The 26,181-nt window shown below is 44.7% G+C and overlaps 7 protein-coding genes across 7 annotated transcripts; 5 read left to right on the forward strand and 2 right to left on the reverse strand.

Moving 5' to 3' along the window:
- The first annotated feature begins 3,011 nt into the window (after window positions 1-3,011).
- On the forward strand, window positions 3,012-4,245 carry LOC6500336 (protein takeout). The gene is made up of 4 exons (XM_001952964.4): window positions 3,012-3,210; window positions 3,275-3,512; window positions 3,577-3,822; window positions 3,881-4,245. The coding sequence occupies exons 1-4, from the start codon at window positions 3,144-3,146 to the stop codon at window positions 4,080-4,082; spliced, it is 753 nt and encodes a 250-aa protein (XP_001952999.1). The 5' UTR covers window positions 3,012-3,143; the 3' UTR covers window positions 4,083-4,245.
- Window positions 4,246-5,725: 1,480 nt separating this feature from the next.
- Window positions 5,726-6,983, forward strand: LOC123257274 (protein takeout). Its single transcript, XM_044715749.1, has 4 exons — window positions 5,726-5,833; window positions 5,898-6,138; window positions 6,192-6,331; window positions 6,394-6,983. The coding sequence occupies exons 1-4, from the start codon at window positions 5,773-5,775 to the stop codon at window positions 6,696-6,698; spliced, it is 747 nt and encodes a 248-aa protein (XP_044571684.1). The 5' UTR covers window positions 5,726-5,772; the 3' UTR covers window positions 6,699-6,983.
- A 505-nt stretch (window positions 6,984-7,488) lies between these two features.
- LOC6500338 (protein takeout) lies at window positions 7,489-8,722 on the forward strand. Its single transcript, XM_032449477.2, has 4 exons — window positions 7,489-7,705; window positions 7,769-8,006; window positions 8,084-8,223; window positions 8,285-8,722. The coding sequence occupies exons 1-4, from the start codon at window positions 7,630-7,632 to the stop codon at window positions 8,593-8,595; spliced, it is 765 nt and encodes a 254-aa protein (XP_032305368.2). The 5' UTR covers window positions 7,489-7,629; the 3' UTR covers window positions 8,596-8,722.
- Window positions 8,723-8,782: 60 nt separating this feature from the next.
- Window positions 8,783-12,943, reverse strand: LOC6500218 (protein bag-of-marbles). Its single transcript, XM_001952967.4, has 3 exons — window positions 10,051-12,943; window positions 9,578-9,930; window positions 8,783-9,503 (listed from the first exon to the last, which is right to left on the reverse strand). The coding sequence occupies exons 1-3, from the start codon at window positions 10,530-10,532 to the stop codon at window positions 9,004-9,006; spliced, it is 1,335 nt and encodes a 444-aa protein (XP_001953002.1). The 5' UTR covers window positions 10,533-12,943; the 3' UTR covers window positions 8,783-9,003.
- A 308-nt stretch (window positions 12,944-13,251) lies between these two features.
- Window positions 13,252-14,354, reverse strand: LOC6500217 (40S ribosomal protein S27). Its single transcript, XM_001952968.4, has 3 exons — window positions 14,203-14,354; window positions 13,417-13,636; window positions 13,252-13,350 (listed from the first exon to the last, which is right to left on the reverse strand). Exons 1-3 carry the CDS (start codon window positions 14,206-14,208, stop codon window positions 13,322-13,324), a joined length of 255 nt encoding a protein of 84 aa, XP_001953003.1. The 5' UTR covers window positions 14,209-14,354; the 3' UTR covers window positions 13,252-13,321.
- A 275-nt stretch (window positions 14,355-14,629) lies between these two features.
- Window positions 14,630-16,799, forward strand: LOC6500339 (nucleoporin Nup37). Its single transcript, XM_001952969.4, has 2 exons — window positions 14,630-14,866; window positions 14,925-16,799. Exons 1-2 carry the CDS (start codon window positions 14,723-14,725, stop codon window positions 15,747-15,749), a joined length of 969 nt encoding a protein of 322 aa, XP_001953004.1. The 5' UTR covers window positions 14,630-14,722; the 3' UTR covers window positions 15,750-16,799.
- On the forward strand, window positions 16,664-26,115 carry LOC6500340 (E3 SUMO-protein ligase RanBP2). The gene is made up of 6 exons (XM_001952970.4): window positions 16,664-16,797; window positions 17,332-20,320; window positions 20,386-23,501; window positions 23,562-24,252; window positions 24,310-25,389; window positions 25,447-26,115. Exons 1-6 carry the CDS (start codon window positions 16,726-16,728, stop codon window positions 25,794-25,796), a joined length of 8,298 nt encoding a protein of 2,765 aa, XP_001953005.2. The 5' UTR covers window positions 16,664-16,725; the 3' UTR covers window positions 25,797-26,115.
- The last annotated feature ends 66 nt before the right edge of the window (window positions 26,116-26,181 follow it).

Here is a 26,181-nt window from a genome sequence, read left to right on the forward strand (position 1 = left end):
AATTCCATGGTTAGCTACATCATTGGACTAAGCAATTTTGAATGCGATTGGACGTCTGGATTTGTGATTAAATCTCAAAGACATACCTTCTACGCAATTTCAATAAACATCCTTACTGTTTTTCTGATGGCCTACCTCTTCAGCGGTAAAATTCAACCTAATGTGCTGTTTGGAAATGCAAACAAACTACACAAGTTTGCGATTAGCGTAATGATTGGGTCGAGGACCGCTGCAGGTATTTACACAGACAATATAAATAAATAAAAATGATTTCGTAAACTTTCTTCGTTGTAGCACTTACAACGCTGCTCAACCGATGGCGCCAACGACGCCAAATGATGAACTTGGCCAGGATGGTTCTCCGTGACTTTGTGGCTAGGCCGCAGGTGAAAAGAATGATTCGGTGGGCAGTCCTGACCAAAGCTTTCACGGCCTATATGACTGATTTTTTGATGTTTATTATCATGGTGGAGGCTTCGGAGCGCATTGATTCATTTCAGCTGTTGGGAATGTCCATGCAATTGGTCATGTCACTCATCCTGAATCTTTCCTTGTCACAGCACTATATGCTCATGCTAATTGTATGGGCCAATTATCATTTGATAAATACGGAGTTGAAACAAGTGGTCCGAGAGTGCCAAGGTCTAAGCCACCCATCAGCGGGAAATGCCAATACAAAGGTTAGGAGTAGCTCCTTGGCAAGTCAATTGGACAATATTGGTACACGCCAGGCCAGACTCCAGTCTATTGTCTCAAAATTGGGGAAGATATTCGGCATCGAGGGGTCCATTTTTTACGTCGGATACTATATCGGAACAGTTATCATTGCCTATCTAAGCTATAGTATCATCAAAGATGGACCGGAACATCTTCAAATGACTCTAGGTGCGACCATTCTTACCTTTGCTTGGACGGGATTCTTCTACCTGGATGCTTTGGCGACGCTCTGCGTTATGGTTAATATCCAAGATGATCACCAGCAGATGATGCATTTGCTTCAAAAGCGAGTGTTCAAGCATTGAACACGATAAGAATTCCAAACATAGAATGTAGGAGATCGGACCCATGTGAATAAGTGATTAACAGCATGGTTTGAAAGACGATCTCCTGCAGTCTAACCAAATATTTATGTGGTGCACTTGAAGCACTTAAGAAAGGGTCACATACCATGTCAGCGTGCAGTCCGTTGATAAGTAGTTTTAAATACATTTAAGATTTTCATGTATCTTTCTTGTAAGAGAAGTGTGTGAAATAAAAACAGTTTTAAAACAGAACTCATTGGAGTATCACGAGTATTTACGGGGCTCCTCTTAACAGCGAGCATTGCTTCCTTCTTTTCTAGATATCCAACTAAATGAAGCCGTAAATAATTGTTTACAAGGAATATCTATGTGAATAATTTTCATACATTTTATTGTAGTTTGAGAAACTTCAGCTTCAACTGATTCGAAACCCATTCAAAATCGCTGTGATGAACATTTTTCCCGTCAATCGCAACTCTACATCTGCCATGCTAGGATCTGTAATCATGAACGCGATATACCTTATTCAATACGATATACAAAATTTTTAGATAAATCTAAACCGCGCAGTATTTATTGTATTGTTTATTTTAAAATTCAAATTACTTGGACTTTGACATTAAGTTGAAAAACAAATTGACTAAAAATCGAATCGGAACACAATTAATTCAAAAAATTTCCAAAACATGCCATAAATTTCAGAAATGAAAAAAGACAGATAGAACCTTTCCACAAAATATTAAAAGCGGAATGACAAGTCGGAGAATTTACAAACAGTAAGTTTTCGCCGTTTCATGTTTACGTCAGACGATTCCAAATTTTAAATGCATACCTTTGCACATTAAAATGTAAATTCATCAGTATATTTAAATCAGCCCGTGTTTGCATAAATTAAGAGCATAATTTTCAACATTTCTTTTAGGTAGTCCGATAAGACGAAATCCCGATGTCTACGACAACGTCTAGGAATTAGATCTGCAAACAATAGCCGCAAATATGTGTGGACTCACCTGGCGCCAATTGGATGAGTAAATAAACAGAATGCCGGTTTCGTGTCAATCTAACGTGGTAGTATATAAGTAATCACACACCGAATATGCTAATTGCCGATGACGAATGCCGAAAGCCTTTAAAATTTAACTAGCCTTTTTGCGAATAAGCATCACCTGCGGACAAAAATCCGGTGAATCCATAAAGAACGCCGTTGAAAACCAGTTTCGTGGCGTACGTTCTCCCAGAAGATGGCTAATTGATTTGTGTTTGGACAGATCAATTATGCGGCGACAAAACGGAAATTCCTTAGCTTTTCACCTTGAGAAGCCGAAAAGTGAAAAGGATCTCAAATTTCATTTAAAAATTCGCATTTTGTTGCATCGTTTAACACATCGTACTTTGAAGACGCACGACTTGGAAATCCCCGAAAGTTCTAAGCCCCAAAAGCTGATCTCAAAGCAAACATTATATATATTATAGTCATACTTATATGATATGAGTTATTATTATTTGCACTTCATTATTCAAGAGCGAACAAAACGCGAAAGATCTATAAAAAGTACAAGTAGAAATAGTCGGGTAATAATGCATTGTAAAAAAAAGTATCTTTGAGTAGTGTCGTGGCCGAAAAACTCGTTGCCAGGTCGAGCATTAAAATTTATAGAATCACTTTTGATTTTTTGTACGTCTGCCGTTGTTATTGTTTATTGTTTATTGTTATTGTTACTGGCGAAAACCGGGCACATGCTAATAATATTAATTAATAACATTGTTGTTCAGCCGCGATTCTGGCTAGGGTGGCCTATGATCATAATGATGGTGAGAAGCACAAAGCGACAGAAATAAGAATTAATAAAAATAGCAGCCAATCAGCCAGGCAGACAGGCAAGACAAGTCAGGAATGAATAAACTATTAAGTGTACTGGTTGGGCTGCCGATCCGATTCCAATTCCGAGCTCACTCGATAGCCGATCGGCGGTCTTCAAAATTTATAAATGCTGGCGTCTGTAGTGGTCCCGAGCCAATTTACAGTTTGCCATTGAACTTGGTCGGGTGTTCGCCAAAAACTCGAAGATCGAACGCGTCGCAGATTTCACGGTATCTGTTATTCACGAACTATCTACTGCTATGCTGCTCCTCCGGGTGTGCTTCGTGGTCCTGCTCGCTGGCTTGGCCTGCAGTGCCTCCAATTTCCGTGAGTGTCCCTCATCTCATTAGCCTACGGGATGTAAACCCTATTCGTACGATAATCCTTGCAGCTCCTGAACTGCCTCGCTGCCACAAGGGGGACACCAGCTGCATCATCAATGTCTCCCATATGCTAATCGGCAAGTTCGCCAGGACAGGATACCCGGCGGCAGGATTCCCCCAGGTAGAACCCTTCCTGGTCAAGAGATTCGACATATCCGATGGGCGCACTGGCTCGCTCAATCTCAAGTTGAACTTCAGGGATGTGAACGTGGAGGGTTTGTCGGGAGTGAAATTCGATAGAGCTGTGTAAGTACTACAGTTGAATTTGTAGTTCAAATTCTCATTGCTTCTTTCACTCATTTCACTGCAGGGGCTTTGGACCTGATCCTGCCACAAGCAAGTTTGAGATGTACGGCTCGTTTCCCAAAATTGTTCTTCGGGGCAAGTACATTGCCGATGGCCGCATCCTAATCCTGCCCATTCGCGGTGATGGCGACGCGGAGATCATCCTGCACAACCCCAAATTCTCCGTGAAGTTTAAGCCAGGCACGCAGCAGCGCAACGGTCGCACCTTCCTGAGCGTGGACAAGCTCAAGGTGCTTGTGGAGCCCCAAAAGTAAGTGCCAAGCTGGGGGAGATTTAGAGAAAATATTGAAAAGTGTTTATTCTCGCAGGATGAACATCAAGTTGGCGAACCTCTTCAACGGCGACCAAGCCCTGGGCACCAATCTCAACCAGTTCCTTAACGACAACTGGGTGGATGTCTGGAGCGAGCTGCATCCCTCGATCCATGTGGCCATCGCCGAAATCATGAAGAGTGTGTTGTCGCAGCTCTTCAAGCGCTTCGCCTACGAGGACCTCTTCATGGAGGACTAGTCGCTGTTATGATATGATTTATTAGATTTAAGTGTACGAGTATTTCCCCACCCGCATTCGAGTCCGCGAAGAGCGATGCATTCCGGCCATTGACACATCATTCCTTATTCGCTAAGCATTAGACATGTATGGTAGAATAAACAAACATGATTCGAACAGAGAACCGGTTGGGGCTATTGTTTAATCAGCGTAGGTCGAACATTTCCGCAAAACTATCGCATTTTTAATTCCGAAATCAGCAAGCAGCTCACGTGATTAAACATTTGGATTGGCGATTTGCATGAGAACTGCCTGATAACTCAATTAGGAGGGCTTCGTTTGGCAAAGGCGCAAAATGTAACGCCAATAAAATAGGTTACATGGTAATCATGATGACTTAACACTTCTCATACTAGTTTTATGTACGATTTGAGCTCCGATTAGGGAGTATTATTTAGTTTCTGGTTGTAGGTCGTAGAGTAATACAATTTACGAAAAACAAATTGTACAACATAGTATTCAGATAGTAATAGTACTTTGCTACAATGTTTATCAATCCCTTAATAAATTAGGCTTTGAAGTCGATTATAGTCCCTCATATTAATGGGTTTTTATTGAGAGGTAACTCAGTTGTATGTCGAAGAGCTGTCTGTCATAGTTAGCGACCTTGTTAAGTTCAAGAGTATCGAACGGTAAACCTGCAATCCCAGTTCCGCGAACCGCGATCGGCCACCCAGTCGACCTTGGGCAGTGCATGAAAATCTTCCACGCAAGCCCCCAAGTCAATCAACTGCAAGCCAGACGGGTTGCTTTTGTTCTCCTCGGAGGCTGGGCTGTACGGAAGGAGCAGCGACTTAATTACCAAGTTAAATGGAGTTCTAGGACCTGTTCTAGTAATTCCATGTGCGCCTCTTACTGCCAAATACTGCCAGTCACTGTGATTTTGATTTTTTGTGGCCCACAGTTTCGGCTATATTTGGAACTGGCCCTTGACTTGGGCTGCACACTGGGCTGCAGTTAACCGAAAAGTTAACTTTGTTTGGGTTTTAATTGCACCAGTACGGGCCTGGTTATTATTGATATGACACTTTATCAGTCTTCCAAACCAGTTTTGGATCAATCACAGCGAGCAAATAACATAAATTAAAAGATTTATTCAATACCATGCCTACATGGTTAAGTTACTGTTTTTAGCGGAATATAAATTCTGCTTTTATTGAGGGTTTTTAGATAGAAAATACTATAATTTAAAACATCCATTATTCAATTAACACGACGAGAAAATAACTATTTGAATTAGTGATCAAATAAAGTCAAAACATTTTCTGGAAATCAGCGAAGTTTGTTTTTAGAACTGATAATTCTAAAATTCAATAATTGAGATCTAGAAAAACACTAATTATTTAAAGTTTATAAAAATAGTTTCAAGAAGAAACTGTTTTTGAACATCTACTAAATAAAAAGTTATAAGCTGGCAGTCTGCCTTGTCAGAAATAATTGTGACACTCACATGGATAGAGATCAATTTATTTTACTTTGATTAGATTTGATTGGATTGCACTGTTTCAAATTAATTCCACAACAAGTGCATCCAAAACAGGTTTTTGTTATGAGGGCAGTAGACTTTAGTTAGGCCTCATTTGTGGAGCTCTATAAATTCTGAATCGAATTCATGGGGAGCATAGTCAATAATAGTATTTGAAGTGCAAACATGACCGGAGTTATCCTCGCTATCGTGCTGTGCCTCTCCGTGGCAGTAAAGGCTGAATTTCGTGAGCATATGAACTTAATATAAGTTGGAGAAAAGGATATAGAGACCATTTTGGCCTTCCTTAGCCGACGATCCCAAGCCGTGCAAGTATGGCGATGGCGACTGCATCGTAAAACTGGTAAACACAATGTTCGAGGAGCGTTCCTCAGTGGCTGATCCCAGCTTGAATCTGAAGCAACTAGACCCCTTAAAGGTGGAAACAATGACCATAAGCCAAGGAGAAGACAAAAGTCCAGTGGCCATCAACTTGAAGTTTACGAATAACTTATTGTATGGCATCAAAGGTTTAAGGTTCACCAAGGTTAAGTGAGTAATGCATCGCGATCTGAAAAGAATAAGCTTACCACAATTTATTTAAGGGGCTTTGACAAGGATCTTACCGCAGTGCATGAAATCAAGGGCGTCACCAAAGTGTTCTCCATGGTAGGTCCTTACACGATCAATGGCAAAGTGTTGATCCTGCCCATAAGCGGAACTGGGCAAAGCAACATAACGCTGGGTAAGTCACGGGGCTGATTTGCAATATGAACAGCGGAATGAAATACCCATACACTTGTCTAGCCAACATGAAAGCGATCATCAGATTCTCCGGCAAAGCGGTGGAGAAAAACGGAGACACTTACCTGGATGTCGATGATCTAAAACTTTCCATCAAGCCGGAAACGATACACTTCCACTTTGGAAATCTCTTCAATGGAGACAAGGCCCTGGGGGACAACATGAACGTGTTTTTGAACGAAAATTCGGAAGCCATCTACAAGGAAACAGCTCCTGCCGTTGAAAAAGCATTTGGGAACAAATTCATGGAAATTGTAAAGGACGTATTTTCCGCGCATCCCTATGCCAAGTTGTTTGCCCAGGAGTAGTAATCAAATTGGATTCAAAATCATAGTAAGATTTAAATTACACTTCTATTAATCTGAAGCTTGTGATTGTTACCTATTATCGGCCAGAAACTTGTTGAAAGTTTTCTATGTGATCAACTTTGATGGAGCTCTTAATGGGGTCCAATTATATTAATAGAACCGGAAAAATGGATACAAATTTTAGTCGATAATTGCTACTCTAATTCCCTACAGTGTAGTTAATTTTAATTTAATCAAGATCAGTGACTAACACTTAAAAAATAAACCGTGAAAAAATGTTCCAAACAAAACTGTTGTTCTCAACTTCGACTAAAAACAATGTAGCTTGTAACAAGGACTCTGCATTGGAAGTTTTTGATGAGGAAATATGGCAGGGCCTTTAGCTTAACCCCATTATAACAGAAAAAAATATATACTCAATGCCAAGTTCTCAGCAATTAATTAAACACGTTTGAAATGTGTCAGAGGCGCTTGAAACAGGACTTAACGATCGAATTTTGCTGGAAGGCCGAGTCAATTTGCATATATCGAACTAATTACAGGCAAAACGTGATTAGATGAGATTGAATTGGTTTGAATCAAGTTGAGTTTGGGCGATGTCAATGGCTTCCGAAAGCTGCCTGGAACCTGGCGCAGTGCAAGTTCAAATGGGGGTTCATTAAAGGGAATCGTAAAATATATTCGCCGGCAATAACAGCGCACTTCACCTGCTCGAATGCTTTGCGGGTTGGCTTTATTTTACATTTAACTGACTCAGGGGGGTACGGTCTAAAGTCAAAATCTGTCAACCTAAAGCGCAAAAGCGGTTTGCGTTAAAAAACAACAAAAACATGATACATTTAAGCTCACACTAGCGAATGTTCAATTGACTTAAGTGACTATATAAGAGGTATTATTCGCCGCTAAGGGGATCAGTATTTCGGCGTCGATTATGGAGCTACCACTTGCCCTCGTCCTGCTGTCCGGCTGTGCTCTCGGCTACGCCCATGGACACGCCCTTCAATTACGTGAGTTCCGCCCCTTTTAACACCCAACTGATATAATTCAGTTTCAAATTTCGCGCATTTCAGCATCAGGCGTTCAAAGGTGCGAACTCATGGACGATAGCTGCCTGCTGAAAGGAGTGGAGTTTGTTTTAAAAAACTACGCCAAGAGCGGCGTCAAAGAACTTGGACTGATTCCTCTGGATCCGCTGCACATCAACAAGTTCCAAATCGGCAGGAACCCCCACAGTCCAGTAAACATAGATCTCAGTTTTCGCGATGTTGATCTCCTCGGTCTAGGCGATGCGATTCCCAAAAGAGTGGGGTAAAAACAGGCTCTTTACAGGCCTTGACAGGCGTTATTAAATAATAAATTTAATTATGTGTTCACCGTTTTTTCAGTGGATTCACCCTAAACCTGGGACGCTCTATAGAGCTGGTAATGGAGGTGCCCGAACTAGCTGTAAAAGGACCTTACTCCGTGGACGGCAGGGTACTCATTTTGCCCATTGTTGGCAAAGGCAATGCCAAAATTATACTAAGTAAGTAAATAATGATGATTAGTAATTAAATTTATAATGATTACTGGCTTCCCCTCTTCAGAGAAAAGCAGAATCCATGCAGTGATCAACTTTAAACCCGTTTCCAAGGGAGAGCACCAAACGTTTGCCGAGGTGGTCGACGTCAAGGTAGATGTGAGTCCATCGCATGTCACCTACCACTTGGAGGGCCTCTTCAACGGGCAAAAGGAACTCAGTGATAACATGCATGCTCTGATCAACGAGAACTGGCAGGAGATATTTAACGAACTCAAGCCGGGTATTGGAGAGGCTTTCGGTCTAATCACCAAGGCAGTGCTGAGCAAAGTTTTTGGCAAATACCCGCTTGAGCAGCTCTTCATTGTTTCTAACTAACCCGTAGAGTAAAAATGTTATAGAATTTTTAATTTTGTGAACATTTATTGACTTTAGAAATTCAAATGCAAAGCAGACCTTGACTACAAAGTTCCTTAATAAATATGACATATAATTAAAAAATAAATTCAGGCAGTTTTCACTTATACTACTAAAGTAAAACAAAAAAACACATGAGAAATTGTATCATTATTCCTAATTTGATTTTGGGTTGCAGTAATATTGACTGTAGTAGTTGGCTTTTAAAATAGTCATGGCTTTAAACTGTAATCATTCGTTGATTATGAGATTAAACAAATTAAGTGTAACTTTAATAATTACTTTTTAATTGTAAATGGAAATAAGCTCAGAACCTTTAAAACGTCATTAAATTGCTTTAATTTATCTTAGCTCGGTAGCTACCTTGCTTTAACTTCTAAAGCGAACGGGATGCACGGGGCGATGTGTCTGCCTTGGCGGTGATGAGGGCTCTACCATAACGCCCATCAACCTCCAGTCGAAATCTGCGGCCGCCTCTGCAGCAGCTTGCAGCTGAACAGCTCCGGGTAATGCATTCTTTGGGCGGGCACACATGGCAACGATGTGCGGCGGGAAGTAATCCTCCGGACTGACAAGCAAGGCGGATAGAAACTTGTCATGTTGTTTGGCGCACCGAATCAAGTTTTCCAATTGGTAATGCGTGGCGATAAACTCTTCCTCAGGGCACAGTTTTCCCGGGTTAGACGCTTCCAACTCGGCAGAGGCCTTGAGCAAAGCTCGCTCTTTTAGCTCCTCGTGATATCGCTTCATGTCGTTAGTATAGTGATGCTCCAGATCCATTTCCCAGTTAAAAACGTGCACGCTGATGTGCGATGCTTTAAGCCATTCGCGGAAACCCAACAGTAATGCTTCTAGTCGTTGAAAATTGCCTGCCAACAACATGAAATTATTAATTTTTCAAATTAAGGCAAAATAAATAAAATAAATTCGACTATAAACATACTTTTGGACGCATGCGAATAAAAGCGAAAGTTGCGATGACGTAGTTCGGCCTTCAGGAAAGGATTAAGGGACTGCAAGTAGGAGGAGGACCCTTTAAGCAATTTGTCGCACTCGTCGTACTTTTCAAAGCTGAAAAGCCGATTTGCCTCCAGGGTGCGGCGCAGTCCTCCCAAAAATTTCTCAACCTTGGTACACAAAACCTGCACCTGATAGCGCACATTAACACTCTTGGGCATTTTTGCCTTAATGTGCGTTTGAAGCATATCGTCTGTTGAAAGATTCAAGTCAGCGGCAAGAACATCATACAAGGACCTAAACAGATCCATCAAACGGGAAACAATATTGGGTTCTTTGCTGAAAAATAGGAAAAAATTACGCATGTGTATTTTTATAATTTTTTTCATGTTGAAACATGTTCCTGCATGAATGCGAATACTTAAAACAAGCTACATACAAATATCGTGTAGTACTTACAAATCTCCTTGAAATCCCAGAAAACACATACTATCCGGAGACCTAGTTCCTGGAAGCTTCCTATTCTGCAAATTCCACAGGGTTTCCTTCCGTAGCTGTTGCTGCTTTACGTCCGAAACTAAGACGCCTTCACCATCTGACTTGCGCTTCTTCTGCAAACCTGCTCCCTGTGGCAAATTCTCGAATCCAGTATTCTGCCGCAACCTCTTAGGTTGCATCTGAATGCATCTCAATCCACGGAACTCAAAGCCAGGAGCTTGGTCCAAGTGAAGCGTCCTAAGATTGCGCTGCACTTCCGCAAGCACGCTTTGAGCAGTACTGTCGGCGTCGGGGGTTTTCCCAGGTACAGTCTCAAGACCAGTCGCCGTAGAAAGATTGATTTGCGATGCGTTGCAGTTGGAGTCCATTAGGCAGGCTAGCTGAGCCTGCACCTCCTCAAGATTGCGGTCCAATTCTATTTCCTCTGACTGGGGATTCAACATTTTTCCCCTAAAAAATGTATTTTTTTTTTTTATAAAGCCAAGCGGCGTCAAGCTGTCTGCGATTTTTTGGGCTTTGCGTCGCTAGAGATGGAAAAAGATCGATGATACCGATTACGTAAAAAAAGTCATAAAAAGCTCGTGACAGCTCGTGTTGGCTCGTGACACAAGGGCAAACTAATTAAAATTTAAATTTTATATCTCTTGTAAGTTTTGAACTTTCCAGATGCTACAAACTCAAAGCCCATCACTTGATCTTTATACAATAAACAAATTTTAGAGGTAGTCTGGTATAACCACCCACTTTCCCCATTTACAAGGTCAATGGGCAAAATATTACAAATATATTTAAAAAATGCAATCGGAGATTCTAGTGCAGATTTATTTGGAATCAATCTACAATTCGATTGAGGCATTCCGCTCAAGGATCGGATAAAAATTGGCAGAGATACAGACATCGTTGTGGGCGAAGTAGCCGTTCCCATACATTTCCCCATTTTCAAGGGAGTCTACGGAAGAATTTGACAAAATATGTAAGAAAAAATTCGATCGGAGATTTTAATGCAGATTTATGGGGAATGAATCTAAATTTCGATTCAGGCATTCCGCTCAAGGATAGGATAAAAATTGGCAGAGATACAAACATCGCTGTGGGCCAAGTAGCTGTTCCCATACATTTCCCCATTTAAAAGGAAGTCCATGGTAAAAATTGAAGAAAAATTTATTAATAAATTCGATCGTAGATATTAATGCAGATTTATGGGGAATCAATCTACAATCCGATTGAGGTATTCCGCAAGGATCGGATGAAAATTGGCAGAGATACAGACATCGCTGTGGGCGAAGTAGCCGTTCCCATACATTTCCTCATTTTCAAGGGAGTCTACGGGAGAATTTGACAAAATATGTAAGAAAAAATTCGATCGGAGATTTTAATGCAGATTTATGGGGAATGAATCTAAAATTCGATTCAGGCATTCCGCTCAAGGATAGGATAAAAATTGGCAGAGATACAAACATCGCTGTGGGCCAAGTAGCTGTTCCCATACATTTCCCCATTTAAAAGGAAGTCCATGGTAAAAATTGAAGAAAAATTTATTAATAAATTCGATCGTAGATATTAATGCAGATTTATGGGGAATCAATCTACAATTCGATTTAGGTATTCCGCTCAAGGATCGGATGAAAATTGGCAGAGATACAGACATCGCTGTGGGCGAAGTAGCCGTTCCCATACATTTCCCCATTTTCAAGGGTGTCTACGGAAGAATTTGACAAAATATGTAAGAAAAAATTCGATCGGAGATTTTAATGCAGATTTATGGGGAATGAATCTAAAATTCGATTCAGGCATTCCGCTCAAGGATAGGATAAAAATTGGCAGAGATACAAACATCGCTGTGGGCCAAGTAGCTGTTCCCATACATTTCCCCATTTAAAAGGAAGTCCATGGTAAAAATTGAAGAAAAATTTATTAATAAATTCGATCGTAGATATTAATGCAGATTTATGGGGAATCAATCTACAATCCGATTGAGGTATTCCGCAAGGATCGGATGAAAATTGGCAGAGATACAGACATCGCTGTGGGCGAAGTAGCCGTTCCCATACATTTCCTCATTTTCAAGGGAGTCTACGGGAGAATTTGACAAAATATGTAAGAAAAAATTCGATCGGAGATTTTAATGCAGATTTATGGGGAATGAATCTAAAATTCGATTCAGGCATTCCGCTCAAGGATAGGATAAAAATTGGCAGAGATACAAACATCGCTGTGGGCCAAGTAGCTGTTCCCATACATTTCCCCATTTAAAAGGAAGTCCATGGTAAAAATTGAAGAAAAATTTATTAATAAATTCGATCGTAGATATTAATGCAGATTTATGGGGAATCAATCTACAATTCGATTTAGGTATTCCGCTCAAGGATCGGATGAAAATTGGCAGAGATACAGACATCGCTGTGGGCGAAGTAGCCGTTCCCATACATTTCCTCATTTTCAAGGGAGTCTACGGGAGAATTTGACAAAATATGTAAGAAAAAATTCGATCGGAGATTTTAATGCAGATTTATGGGGAATCAATCTACAATTCGATTGAGGTATTCCGCTCAAGGATCGGCTGAAAATTGACAGCGATACAGACATCGCTGTGGGCCAAGTAGCTGTTCCCATACATTTCCCCATTTTCAAGGAAGTCTACGGGAAAAGTTGACAAAACATCAGCAAATTGAATGCAATTTTGAAATTATTGCAAAAAGTATACGTGGAGAACAGGAAATTCTTTATGATATCTGTGAAGTGCACAAACTTTGAATTTCGCCACCTAAAGCTCCACATTAAACTTTAAGCGGTACTGGATTCAGTCGTTGTGAAATAACTTTCGTATTGGCAATGAATGGAAACAATTTGCCTGCGTTGTATCCAAATTGACTTTTAAAGCCTATGAAACATTCTTTATTGTAGTCACTAAAACTGTAGGTCTAAGCATAATTAGTGAAAAAAATCCCTGAAGTTTTGTTTCGACTCTTGCAATGAGTGAACACAATGAATTTAGTTCGGTGTTCCGAAAACCATGTGAAGAAATAACGTCTCTCATTTAAACAAATACGACAAGGTGTTTTTTTCACGTAGCCGACCACAAGATCGTTAATTCTTTAATTCCAAAGCACACAATGAACCAAAGGACCGCCGCAATAGAATTACAAGCTTCATTCGGATGGGTTCTGTGGTATCTTTACGTTTTAGATTTTATTAAAAAATTAATAATTTGTGGTTCATCGCGAGTCCCATTTTACTGCGGCTTCCTGCGGAACGAGCAGCCTATAATGAGGGAAAGAAAATAGGAAATTAGCTTTTGAAGGATCAGGATTAAAATTATTTATTTACCTTCTGTCAGCTTAGCGCGTCCTCCAGTAGGCTGGCACAGAATGGTGGCGCAACCGGCGCAGACCACAACGCCCTGGGCGTGGCTGAAGACGGTGGTGATCCTGTAGCAGCCGGGGCACTTCACGTCCATGAAGTACGAGTTGGGGTGCTGGACCAGGCGCTTCAGCTTGTGCTTGCGCTTCTCCTCAGCGGGCAGAGGGTGCAGAAGATCTTTTGCTAGCTGTAAATGACGAAAGGATAATTAGAGCACAATAATACAATACGATTTTAAGTATTATTTAAACTTGGTGCAGATTTATGGGGGTGACCACAACATGTTGGGGTTTTTGTTATGGGAATTGTTACAAAATCATTCGATGATGATTGGCATTTTCGTTGGCATCGTGTCAAAGGAACTGCGATCATTCTTTACAGTGCATCAACAAATCCAGGCTGAAAGGCGTCAAGAACAACAACACAAAACCGCCAACGCGAATTGCAGGTTATGGTTGGTAGCTTTGGCGTATTCATATTCGCATTGCACTTGAATTCACTTTATTTACCACCTTTCATTTGTAAAAGCTTATTACTGTTTCACAACAGTTTGAAATCTAAACTGCATGCCATGCGTGGCTCGTGGTATCACTCAGACACACATTGATTTAAGGGTGTATTAACGCATTTTCATTGGAAAATACACATTTCAGACATAGTGGACACTTTGAGAATGTATTCTGAGCAATTTTTTCTCCATTCTCGTCTAGTTTTCTTTGTTTAAATCGAATTTTAACGCAATTTGGGACCCACCGGCATGTTTTTTCTCTCACAGCTAACACGGAAAAGGAAGTGGTATAAATCGCAGCCAACTTCACTTCGGCAAAAACACACTAATTAACACCAGCTTTACTGAATTTTTCAGCACTGAATATTTTTGAAATCGGGTTTATTTTTATTTGGTTAAAAGAATGATTCTTTTATCCTTTTTATTTCATTTCTAAAATTAAATTGATTAGCATATTGAATTTCTAAATGAACCGATGAATTCCAACAGCTACCTTTTCCAAATATTTATTTTCCTCTATATCTTTATAGATATCTTTGGCTTTATTTCCTCTATAGCTTTAATATTTTTATTTTATTAACATATTTATTTGTATTTATAAAAGAAACAAAATTGTATTTGCTCCATGGCTTATTTACATACTATTATTATTAATTTATGTTATATGGTAAACTTGTGGATGGAAGATATGGTCACACTCATATAAACAGTTTTGGCGCCGGGCAATTGTTGCACAAAAAACTATAAGATAAATAAATAGCCATTATGCGGACTGTAACAGAGCCTGAATTTTCGATACAGTTAAATGAGACCATAGAGTGTTATGCCATTTGCACGACAGACTTTGCATATAATCTGATTGCTGTGGCGCTCAAGAATCATATGTGTCTAATTCTCGTGGGACTGCCTGCAAGTGACAACACACTATCCTTAATGAAACATTTGTAACTTTCGCGATTTTTTGCAGGAGGAGAACGGAGAATTCGGATGGAACCATCTTCAGGACCTTGAAATGGGGGACAAGGACCAAAGGCGCGTGACGGCGATAGCGTTTTCGCCAGAAACCTCCATGAACTGCTCGCCGAACAACGTGACCCTTTGTGCCGCCTTGGGTTCCGATTTAATCATAATCCGCACAGACCTGGGACAGTTTAATACGATCCAGCCGTTCCAAGCCCACAGCGACTACATCAACGACGTCTCCTGGGTATGCGAAGGTGAGCTGCTGGCCACCGTATCCGATGACTTCAGCTGCCGGTTCTGGACCCCAGGCGCCACTCCGGAGAACGTCATTACCTTCGGCCTCTCGTCGGCAGGCATGTCGATAAAGAGCCACCCCGAGGATCCTAACAAGGTGCTTGTGGCTGAGAAGAAGGGCATTATACATTTGTATAATGTGCGCAGCAAGCAAACTGTCGTTTCTGTGGAGTCGCCCAAGTTTCCGCTATTGTCGGCCGATTGGGCGAACAGTAACCGACTCTTTATCACGGCCCTAGCCGGTGGGGATATTGTCACCTGGGACTTGAACAGGCCCTTCATTCCAGCCGATGTCAAACAGGTGCACGAAGACGGAGGGAGAGTTGTGCGCTTTGCCCCCGGAAGCTCCGAGATGGTTATAGCAAGCATTGGAAGGCCTGATTTGACTCTCAAAGTGTTTGCAGCCAAGTCTACGGTTCCTTTGATCGAAGCATCCCTGAAGACTTTTGCCGGCTTGGCATGGCATCAGCGATTGCCATATGTCACTGCCGTCTCCGATCGAAAACTACATTTCTGGAAGGTGCCGATGAAGTGAATTTTTATCGAGGTATCTAGAAAAGCTGGTATTCTTTCTGAAATGGATAAAGAGTTCGTTTAAGGACGGAGTAAAATAAGGATCTTTTACACTTTCTATAAACTGTAATTTTTAATATAAACTCGTTCAATGTTTTGTAATTGGGAATATACATTTTTATTTAAAATACATGCATAAGATGACTTCAATAAAATAAAATTTTATTTAATTGAAGTTCAATTTAACACATAACTTGTAAAATTTATTTCAATAATGTTTTTCAATAATATAATTTTATTCTAAGTATTAGGTTAAATTTAAAATGTTTTATTCCGTCTATATATTGACGTGTTTATGGCACATCAATGGATGGTTTAATTTTTTTTTTAATAAAAAAATGTAAAAATTGTTGCACTTAAAAAATGTTTTATCTTGCCCTTTATAAGTCGTGTAAAAAAATCAAAGTCGACACTATTAATTATTAATAAGTCCTAAGAATACTTAATCTTAGTTTATAAATGGTATGGTATGAGAGTTCGACCAAAATTACAGGTATTGTCAGATTTAAATTATATTATTAAAGAATAAATATTAAGTAATAGGTAATATTATATTAAAACTGAATATAAAATACATATATTTAGAATGTAAATCTAGTTTAAAACGAATCTGTTAAAAAAATACTGAAATTTAGGATCTCTTGGACGTGTGTCTACAGCCACACTTAACCATCGCTCCCGGTTTTGCAGATTTTTTTGGTGGTTTGCGTGCATGCGACCCTTGACTTTGAAGAAGAATTTTACTAAATTTACGGTGTGATTTGTTCCAACTTTTGGAAATTCATTCGCCGAGAGCTATTGCCAAGCCGGAGACACAGTTTGAGGTATCTTCGTCGATCGGATGACGCGATATCTGAGGTGAAGAAGAGTGGACCGCAAAGCACATTTTTGCGAGAATTAATAATTTAACTGTCTGCGGAGTCTTCAAGCGCAAAACAATGCTTTCTACGAGGAAGGAAGTGGACGAGCAGGTCCACAAACTCCTGGGCAAGATGCCCCCAGGAAAAGAGGTGAGGAATGCATCGGAATTCGGTGAAATAACCATAATTGCGAAATCGTCGGCGCCGCCATTGAAAGCGCGCGCATGTGTTTGTTTGAGGCGCCCCTTTGTCGTGTGTGTGTGAGAGGCGGCGTCACTGGGCGACGCGGTAATCCAAAAAGAAAAAATGCGCGAATTCTGGCTGCCCAAAACACAGCAAATGTTTATTTTTGAAAATGCACTCAACCGCTGCCTCGGAGACAGTTCTGCATTCGGAAAATGAAAATAGCAAAGTGAGGTTATGTGAGTAGCGGCTTGCAGAGTGCGTCCTTGGCTTCTGTTTACAGTGGATACTGCTTAAGAGGGAAAGCCTTATAATTTAAAACTGACATTGTTGTCGGACAGATTCTGTCCTTGAGTAGTGGAGCAGTGCTCATTAGTGGTTAGATTTGCAAAGGTTCCTTGGTAACTGACATTTAAAATTAAATTTTTATGAAAAGTCAGAAATCAATAGGACCAGACCTGTGATAAGTTATGACTTATCCGAACCCATTTCTAATTGCAGCGCGATTTCAAGGGTCTGGCGGTGGCGCGGCTTTACAACAGGATCAACGAGTACCCGAAGGCCATTGAGTATTTGAACAGCTACCTACGTGCGAAGGACGAGGCGGTGGCCCACAAGCTCATTGCCCACTGTTACAAGAACCTTAAAACCCCCGATCTACAGAAGGCTCTGCAGCACTACCAGAGGTGCATCCAGCTGAGTCCCCGCCAGCCGGACGTGATCAAGGAAGCCTGCCAGTTGCTGCTCGACGAGAAGGGCCTGTTCAACGCAGAGCGAGCCAAGTACTGGCTGGACTTAGCTGCCGGAGAGGATCTTTCCGAGAACGAACTGGTCTTCGCCCTGAAGATGCGAGTGGAGCACAGAGAGAGCAACGGAAAAATTGGAGCCACGATAGAGGACGACAACAACTTAGAGTTGTTGATGCACAAAGAGCTGCAGGCTCGTCCTCACGACGTCAACGTGCGGATCAGGCTCCTGAGGAGCTATGTGGAAAAGAAGAACTTGGATCAGGCCTTCAACTATGCCTACAAAGTGGAGCTGGAGGAGGCCACCGGCTGCACCAGTCAATCCAGCCAGTGGTACGAGGTGATATGGATGCTGCTCGCCAAGATGGAACTGGCCAAGGATGTGAAGAAGAACGTGCGTTTCTGGTACCTGGCCCTGCATTGCCTGGACCGACTGATGCAGCTCAGTCTAGAGACCGGCAACTGTCTAGCCGACAGCAGCAGCCAGCTTTTTCGCTTGGATCAGTATCTGTACAAGTTTAACAATGTGCTGGACAGATCCGGCGACCCTTCGCCGAGGGAACTGCAGCAGACCTGCGTGGATCACTACGCGGGTCAGCTACTTCTGCACGCAGTCGCGCTGATTTTCAAGCGGGAGCTCCTGGGAAACAAAAACAAATGGATGGTTACATTACGAGGAGTGCTGCCTATTCTGTTCCTGGGCTATCAGCTGCGTCCGCCAAAGGATGAGGGACACGAGAACTTGTGGGTCAAGCACTGTGACACCGACCAGAAGAACCTGCTGAGAACTTGGCGCCAGCAGGGCTCTTTCCGCTGTGCTCAGCTGGGTCGCACATTATGGGGCTGCTTGGAACCAGAAACCCAGAAGGAGAACCACAACCCTCAGCAGCCGTCTTACTCTGGGCTCTTCGCCAACACGGAGGACCTTTTCTCGTGTCTGCGCCAGCAGTGTAACGACAAGAACTGGCGCCGTCAGCTCTACCAGCAACTCTTCACCCACGCGGAACACAAGTTGAAGGAGCAATCTTCGCACCTGGTCCGACACCCGCGTCTGCAATCGCCGGTTGCAGAGTGGCCTGACTTGGCCGATATTGAAGGGTACGAGCTTGAAGCCCTGAATTTGCCGCCACATTCTCTAAACATGCATGTCTACCTGGCCTTGGGCTCGGATGCCAACAACTTGGGCGATGCACAACGAGTGGTGTTTTATGAGGGATTCCCCCGAGATGTGAAGCAGAACCTGAGCTACTGCGGCTATGAATCCATTTGCCAGTTGGACGTGGATATCTATCTGTATGCCACGGTGATCCAGACCCAGCGTCGCCTGCAAATCCATCGGGAAACCTACGAGAGCTCCAACCTGGGAAACCGTAGTGCAGGTGCTCGTCCGCTTATGATGCCGTACTCGAATATAGTGGCCCAGCTGGCAGCCCCCGAGCAAAGTCACTGGTGGGATCTTGTGTTGCGGCTGCACCGAAACCAACTAAGCACCGAGGGAAATCGTGCTGAGCAGCGTGCCCAGCTCCAGTTAGGCCTGGAGGCCGTGCGAGGGGTGAATGGGCCGAAGGCCGATGCTATCATAGTTTTCAGGTTAGGAAAGATCCTGCAGTCCCGCGCCGATCGCTCTGCACTGGAGTCGCGCATAGAAACCCTCTATCGGCATGGCTTCACTATGATGCGCCGCCAGCAACAGCAGCAACTGGACCCCTTCACGCGCGTCTTTAAGTATGGATCTCCCGGCTCAACGTTCGCCTGGCAGGAGTTGCAGACCCTGGCAGAGCACGCCGTGTCCTACTTCAGCGGGAAGATGTTCAAAGCCGGCCAGTATGAGCAATTCGTGGACGAAGTGCGCGGCCTGAACCTACCCATGGCCAGCTACCTGCAGGCCGAGGCGTACCGCCAGCTAGAGGACTCTGGGAAGACGCCGCGCGTTTCACGAGCACGGTACTCGGAGCGGCGTCGTGAGTGCCTGCAGCAGACGAACGAACTCCTCCGAAACGATGTGCAGCATCCCCTGAGCTCTGTCATCCAGCGCGAGCTGCGACGGTGCCAGCAGAATCGAAGCTTCCAAGCTGGAGGTGAGGACAGCTTTGGCACACCCGAGTTACACAACAACTCTTCTACTTACGAAGACGCTGAGGATGATTTCTACACGGCGGCCGCAAACCGGTCCCGCCGCCACCTGAACTCCACCACAACTCCAGCGACACCCCAGCAGGTGGTGTTGACCACCGCTCCTCCGAGCCAAGAACTGGAGCAGACTGTCAAGCAGATCAGCAAGTCCCTATGCCTGCTCAAGGATGACGTGAGCGTGGGGCTGGAAGGCATGATGCAGGAGATCAAGAACCTCAATGAGAGATTTAATGGACTGGAGGACCTGCTTAAGAAACTGAAGATTGGCGCCAGAGAAACTCCAACTCGCGATGTTGATCCTGCTGCCGCACTGGGGCTGGACGACTTATTCATCATTGAGGATGCCCTGGCGGAGCAGCAGCAGCAGCAGACCGCAGTTCATCAAGTTGTCCAGCCGGCTTATGGAGGACCTGCACCCGGCTATTATAATGGGATGCCAAATACTCCGTCTGCACAGGAACGCTTTTTGCAGGGCGCCTACGCCAGCCCAATTTATAACCAGAACCAGATGTACAACTACTATGCCGCGCAAGCTCAGGCTCAGGCTCAGGCTCAGTTTATGCGCACTCCACCAGCTCCGGGAGTCGGGATCCCTCCGACCAACATGTTTGGTAAGTTCATTGTTATTAAGTGTTCGGTTTATAGTGGCCTAATCCCCTAATCTCTTCCGTCAAAGGTCCCCGCAACCAAAACTTTGGGTTGCCAAGCATGTTTCCACCACCGCCCGGTGGACAAGGAGCACCGTACATTGATCCGTTGGCTAATTTCAGTCAACCGCCCCCGAGTCTTCTTCCGCCAGCCCCTCAGCCTGCTCCGGGGCCTGTTCCAGTGCCTACTCCGGTCCCTCTTAATTTAGGGGAATCCAAAGGGGCCCCTGGAGGTGGATTTTTCAACACATCGTCGGCAGCTTTTGCCCAACAAACCAAACCATTGACAACTCCTTCGGTTTCTGCACCTGCCCCAGCTGCTCCTGCTGCTCTGGCCTCCTTACCGGCTGCCGCTACTGCCCCTCCAGTTTCTGCAGCTCCTCAAGCCGCTCCAGTCACCGCACCGCCAATTTTCAATCGTGCTCTGAACAACCAACCGGTAGAAAAGGAGCCACCAGCCAATGTGGTTATCACCAGCTCGGATCCACTTCCGAAACCGACTGTCACTAGTGTTCAGCCCCCTCTCAGTGTGACCATTCCCGCCCAGCACATTAAACCGAGTCTGGTGCAGGCCGCGGCGGAGCCCCCGCAAGTGCAACTACCAGCAGCCACGGGACCATTCAACTTCAGCTTCGGAACTAGCGCCACAGAGAGCCCCTTTTCGTTCAAGTCTCAGGTAGCCCAGGCAGCCGCCGAGAAGCAGAAGGAGAAGGAACTGGAGGAAGCGGATCAGAACAAGAGTGCAGCCAGCGATGCCAACAAAAGTGGAGCAGCAGATAACTCTTTGGCGGAGGACTACGATCCTAGGCCTGACTTCCAGCCCATCATCCCGCTGCCTGACGAGGTGGAGGTAAAAACTGGCGAGGAGGACGAGGAAGTCAAGTTCAGCCACCGCGCCAAGCTCTTCCGTCATGTGGACAAGGAGTGGAAGGAGCGGGGCACCGGGCTCATCAAGATCCTTTATAACAGCAGTACTGGCGTGTCGCGCGTCCTAATGAGACGCGAACAAACCCACAAGATTTGTGCCAACCATACGATTACCGGCGACATGACTATAGCCTATTCCAGTCAGGACAAGGGCAATAAGACTTTAATGTGGGCTGCTAACGACTTTGCTGACGAGCAGCTGACCTTGGAAAAGTTCCTGGTGAGATTCAAGGCGCCAGAAACTGCAGAAGAATTCAGAGTGGCGTTTACCAAAGTCGCGGAGCAAAGTGCCAAATCGAAACCAGTGGAGAAGCCCAAAGAGACCTCAGTGGCTCCAGCAGCAGCTTCAGCTTCAGCTTCCTCTTCAGTTATTTTCAACCAGCCGAAGAGCTTCGTGACTAGTACGCCGGCGTCCAATCTCTTTAATAAGCCGCAGGATCAGGTCAAGCCCAAGCAGAGCGAACCGAATTCCGCTCCAGAGGTGGCCAAATCTCTGTTTGGCGGCCTCTCATCTCTTTCCAAGGCGCCCCCAACATCCACCCCGTCAACGACAGCCGCCCCCTCTCCGTTTGCCAATTTCAGTTTCAGTGGGACAACCTCTGGCCTTGGCATAGGAGGGTCGCCCTTCGGCAATCTCTCCTTTGGAAGTGTTTCAGCCGTGGGAACCACTGGCAACTCCACCCTCTTCACAACAGCCCTCGTCAAAGATGACACCCTGCAGCAGCAGCCTCAGCCTCAGCAGCAGCAACTAAATAAATCGTCTGCTTCCGACGCCGAGGATGAATATGTTCCCACGGCTCAGTTTGCGCCTGTTATTCAGCTGCCAGAGCTGGTGGAGGTGGTCACTGGGGAGGAAAACGAGGAAGTCCTCTTCGAGCACCGGGCCAAGCTGCTTCGCTTCGACAAGGAGGCCAACGAGTGGAAAGAACGTGGTCTGGGCAACATGAAGGTGTTGCGGGATCGCAGCGATCCGCACCAGGTGCGCTTGTTGATGCGTCGCGAGCAGGTCCACAAACTGTGCTGCAATCAGCGCCTCTTGCCCGACACCAAGTTCTCGTTCGCTCTGAATCTAAAGGCGGCGGTCACCTGGGCTGGCCAAGACTACTCGGAAGCGGAGTTAACCACCGAGCTGATGTGCGTTCGCTTCAAGACGCCGGAGCTCTGCCAGCAATTCCTTGATGCGATAAAGGAGGCTCAGGACGGAATGGGATCAGCTAAAAAGGAGGAGCCAGCGAAAAAAAGCGAGCCAGAGAAGCCAGTAAAGGGATTCGGCGATGCCTTTAAACCAAAGACTGGGAGCTGGTCATGCGAGTCCTGCTATACCAGCAACGACAAGGACCAGACGAAATGTGTGGCCTGCCAGGAGCCTAAGGATAAGACTGCCCAACCATCTGGTGGCTTGGAACAAAGTGGTGCCTTGAATTTGTCAACTAGCACCACTGGTCAGTTCTCCTTCGGATTTGCTCCTAATGGCGGAAAAGCTAGCTCAGGAGGATTCACATTCGGGTCTAGTACGGCCAGCACCGCCTCGCCATCCGTCGCTGCATCGAAAACTGGCTCAGGAGGATTAACATTCGGGTCTAGTACGGCCAGCACCGCCTCGCCATCCGTCGCTGCATCGAAAACTGGCTCAGGAGGATTAACATTCGGGTCTAGTATGGTCAGCACCGCCTCGCCATCCGTCACTACTCCGAAGAGTACTGGGACACTCGGTTTCGGAGACGCCTTCAAGCCAAAGGCAGGTAGTTGGACCTGCTCTAGCTGTTACTTGAGTAACTCGGCGGAGGCTTCCAAGTGCAGTGCTTGCGAAACTCCGAAAGATGGCACGGAGCCTAAAAAGGAGACGCTGGGCTCTGGAATCAGTCTGCCAGCCACAACCACATTCTCTTTCGGGTTTTCGCCACAGCCTGCCAGCAAGGATCAGTCTTCAGCCCCTGAGCAAACTCCGAAGCCGGCCAGCGGTCTGTTGGGATCAGCAACGTTTAACTTTACGCCGTCAGCTTCGGCTCCTGCTGCTCCTTCTGCCGGTGCAGCACAAGTCGTTGCCCCTGCCGCCTCGATTGGCTCAACCAACTTTAACTTCTCGATGCCCAAACCTGCCCAACTGCAGCCAAAGAGCCCCGCTGCAGCAGTTGGCAACGAAGGCGAGGACAACGAGTACCACGAGGAGGAAGAAAACAACGCCTACTTCGCTCCCGTCATCCCCTTGCCGGATAAGGTGAGTTTTTTTTTTCTAATCAAGATCACTTCACCTACCAATCGATTCCAACAATTCTAGGTTGATGTAAAGACAGGAGAGGAGGACGAGGAAGTGCTGTACTCGCATCGGGCTAAGCTCTACCGCCTTTGGGAAAATAGCGAGTGGAAGGAACGCGGGCTGGGCGACGTGAAGATCCTTCGCCATAATAAAACCAAGAAGCTCCGAGTGGTGATGCGTCGCGAACAGGTGTTCAAGATCTGCTTGAATCACGTGCTCAACGAGTTCACCCCCACGTATAAAATGAAGGATGAGAGGTCGTGGATGTTCGCGGCTCATGATTTCAGCGAGGGCGAGAGTGTTCTCGATAGGTTTACTCTCAGATTCAAAAATGCGGAGATCGCCCAGGAGTTCTACGCTGCCATTACGAATGCGGTGGCTGGCCCTGACGGCGCCCAAGTCGTGAGTGAAGCCGCCGAACAAAAGGAGTGCTCCGGTTGCCGTGGCTGCGACTCGGATACCTTCTTGTTCCCCAAAGCAGTGGGTGTGCTTGAAAATATTTCCGCCGAGGAGGATGCATCTGCCACGCTTCCAATGTATCAACCAGCCTTGAAGCTTCCTCCCCCAGGCTTCGTGGCAAACACGACAAGTCCTCTCTTCAAGGCTAGTTCGCTGGGAACACCAAACCCAGCGCCGTTTACTGGGTTTGGCAACTTGTCTGTGTCGGAAGAAAACAAGCCTCCAAACTCCACCTTTCTCTTTGGAAGCGTTGGTAAGTAACAAGTGTGTTGATATCATCGTGCAAAATAGTTAAATCTTTCTGGCTTAGGTAAACCGGCATCTGCAACTCCACCTTTTGGGGTGAAGCCATCTAGCTTTGGCTCCGGACCAGAAGGTAATGTTTTGGGTTCAATTTTTGGAGGAGGCACCTCGGATAGCCAAAGTTCGACTTCTGATTCTACAAAATCCATTTTCGGCGGAGTGCAGGAGAAGAGTGACACTTCCAAGTCAATATTTGGTGGCGTGCCACAAAAGAGTGGAGATTCCAAGTCCATTTTCGGTAACTTGGACCAGCAAAATTCGTCGGTTGATTCCTCCAAATCCATTTTCGGAGGTGTGCAGCAAAAGAGTGACGAGCCGAAGTTGTTGTTTGGCGGCGTGCAACAAAAGAGTGACGGTTCTCAATCCATTTTTGGCGGCTTGCAACAAAAGCTTGAAGGGTCAAAGTCCACTTTTGGAGCCGGGTCCAGTGTAGGCGGTTCTGGTGGCTTTGTTTTTGGCCCCAGTGGAAAAGCCCCAGGGTCTATTTTTGAACAGAAGACCAACTTGTTCTCAAATGTTGCCAAGCCGACTGATGGCGAGAAGCTGAATGAAGGGGAGAAGAGTAACGAGAGCAAGGAGCAAAAGGATAATGATAAAGAACCGGGAAAGACACCTGCCTTTACTTTTGGAGGAGGAGATATGAAGGACAAAAAGACTCCAGGGTTTGCTGATTTGGCAGCCAAAACTGGAAGCACATTTGCTGATCTCGCAGCAAAGTCTGGAGGCACTTTCGCGGATTTAGCTGCAAAATCAGGAACTACATTCGCCGATATATCTGCGAAGAATCCGGGCGCAGAGGCAGTGGGCTTCAAAAAGGCGGCGGGTGGCGGTTTTTACAACCTGACCCATCAGAACGCGTTTAAAAATTTCCAGTCGCCACACAATGAGTCTGGCAAGGATGCTGGCGATGGCGATGAGGACGGCGACGCCACAAATGACGACAACTACGATCCACACTATGACCCAATCGTGGAGCTGCCGGACGAAATAGTGGTCACCACTGGAGAGGAGAACGAGACGAAGCTGTTCGGCGAGCGGGCGAAGCTGTTCCGCTACGATTCTGAAACGAAGCAGTGGAAGGAGCGTGGTAAGTGCTATGAACATAACTTGAAGAATATATTTTTTATGGTAACCTCTTTACTAGGTTCTGGTGAGATTAAGGTCTTGGAGCATACGGAGCTGAAGAAGTTCCGCTTGCTGATGCGACAGGAGCAGATCCACAAGCTGGTCCTCAACATGAGGATCTCCTACGATATGCGCCTGGACTACATGAACGAACAGAAGAAGAGCTTCTTGTGGGCAGGCTACAACTATGCGGTTGATGCGGAAGGCAAGATGTCCACCGAAGGCGTGTGTGAGAGACTAGCCGTGCGTTTCCAGAAGCTGGAGGTGGCCGACGAGTTCCTCGCAAAGGTAAACTCGTGCATTCAACGGGCTACGGTTTTGGCCCAAGAAGCCGGCGAAATCGTCAACTCTGATGAGCAGAAGGAATAAATTATAGCGGTTAGGGCGTAAGGAAAACTTAGAATATGTGTAGCATGATTATAATCGAGATAAGGTTAAACTTCTACTAAGTATTGGAAATGTTAAATAAAATGCACAGTTTTCATGTCCAATCATGCTAATAGTATGTAGTGTAAAAGAATCGGCGACCTCTGTCAAAATATTTTTATATTACATTGAATTCATTAAGTAAAAACAATATTCATGTATAGTTAAATATGTTCTTATGTTTATATTTAAGTATTATATATAAGCTCGATAAACTTTGAAGTTTTTAAATAAAATAATCATTTCCTAAATATTTATATTATTTAAAAGTATTTTATATTTTTAATTAATTTTCTACAAGTTTTTATTAATCTACGGAAAGGGCATA

Source organism: Drosophila ananassae, chromosome 2L, assembly GCF_017639315.1.
Source record: "Drosophila ananassae strain 14024-0371.13 chromosome 2L, ASM1763931v2, whole genome shotgun sequence".
NCBI lineage: Eukaryota > Metazoa > Arthropoda > Insecta > Diptera > Drosophilidae > Drosophila > Drosophila ananassae.

Excerpts from the sequence above, each read along its gene's own strand:
- LOC123257274 (XM_044715749.1), top strand. The coding sequence starts at position 5,773 with ATGACCGGAGTTATCCTCGCTATCGTGCTGTGCCTCTCCGTGGCAGTA. Across the intron at positions 5,834-5,897 it reads GGCAGTAAAGGCTGAATTTC|CCGACGATCCCAAGCCGTGC; the intron begins GTGAGCATATGA and ends GGCCTTCCTTAG. Across the intron at positions 6,332-6,393 it reads GCAAAGCAACATAACGCTGG|CCAACATGAAAGCGATCATC; the intron begins GTAAGTCACGGG and ends ACACTTGTCTAG.
- LOC6500338 (XM_032449477.2), top strand. The coding sequence starts at position 7,630 with ATGGAGCTACCACTTGCCCTCGTCCTGCTGTCCGGCTGTGCTCTCGGC. Across the intron at positions 7,706-7,768 it reads TGGACACGCCCTTCAATTAC|CATCAGGCGTTCAAAGGTGC; the intron begins GTGAGTTCCGCC and ends CGCGCATTTCAG. Across the intron at positions 8,224-8,284 it reads CAATGCCAAAATTATACTAA|AGAAAAGCAGAATCCATGCA; the intron begins GTAAGTAAATAA and ends TCCCCTCTTCAG.
- LOC6500336 (XM_001952964.4), top strand. The coding sequence starts at position 3,144 with ATGCTGCTCCTCCGGGTGTGCTTCGTGGTCCTGCTCGCTGGCTTGGCC. Across the intron at positions 3,211-3,274 it reads CTGCAGTGCCTCCAATTTCC|CTCCTGAACTGCCTCGCTGC; the intron begins GTGAGTGTCCCT and ends TAATCCTTGCAG. Across the intron at positions 3,513-3,576 it reads GTGAAATTCGATAGAGCTGT|GGGCTTTGGACCTGATCCTG; the intron begins GTAAGTACTACA and ends ATTTCACTGCAG.
- LOC6500217 (XM_001952968.4), bottom strand. Across the intron at positions 13,351-13,416 it reads ACGCGCTAAGCTGACAGAAG|GCTGCTCGTTCCGCAGGAAG; the intron begins GTAAATAAATAA and ends CCCTCATTATAG.
- LOC6500218 (XM_001952967.4), bottom strand. The coding sequence starts at position 10,532 with ATGTTGAATCCCCAGTCAGAGGAAATAGAATTGGACCGCAATCTTGAG. Across the intron at positions 9,931-10,050 it reads CTGGGATTTCAAGGAGATTT|CAAAGAACCCAATATTGTTT; the intron begins GTAAGTACTACA and ends CCTATTTTTCAG. Across the intron at positions 9,504-9,577 it reads TTATTCGCATGCGTCCAAAA|GCAATTTTCAACGACTAGAA; the intron begins GTATGTTTATAG and ends TGTTGTTGGCAG.
- LOC6500340 (XM_001952970.4), top strand. The coding sequence starts at position 16,726 with ATGCTTTCTACGAGGAAGGAAGTGGACGAGCAGGTCCACAAACTCCTG. Across the intron at positions 24,253-24,309 it reads CTTTCTCTTTGGAAGCGTTG|GTAAACCGGCATCTGCAACT; the intron begins GTAAGTAACAAG and ends TTTCTGGCTTAG. Across the intron at positions 25,390-25,446 it reads GAAGCAGTGGAAGGAGCGTG|GTTCTGGTGAGATTAAGGTC; the intron begins GTAAGTGCTATG and ends CCTCTTTACTAG.
- LOC6500339 (XM_001952969.4), top strand. The coding sequence starts at position 14,723 with ATGCGGACTGTAACAGAGCCTGAATTTTCGATACAGTTAAATGAGACC. Across the intron at positions 14,867-14,924 it reads TAATTCTCGTGGGACTGCCT|GAGGAGAACGGAGAATTCGG; the intron begins GCAAGTGACAAC and ends GATTTTTTGCAG.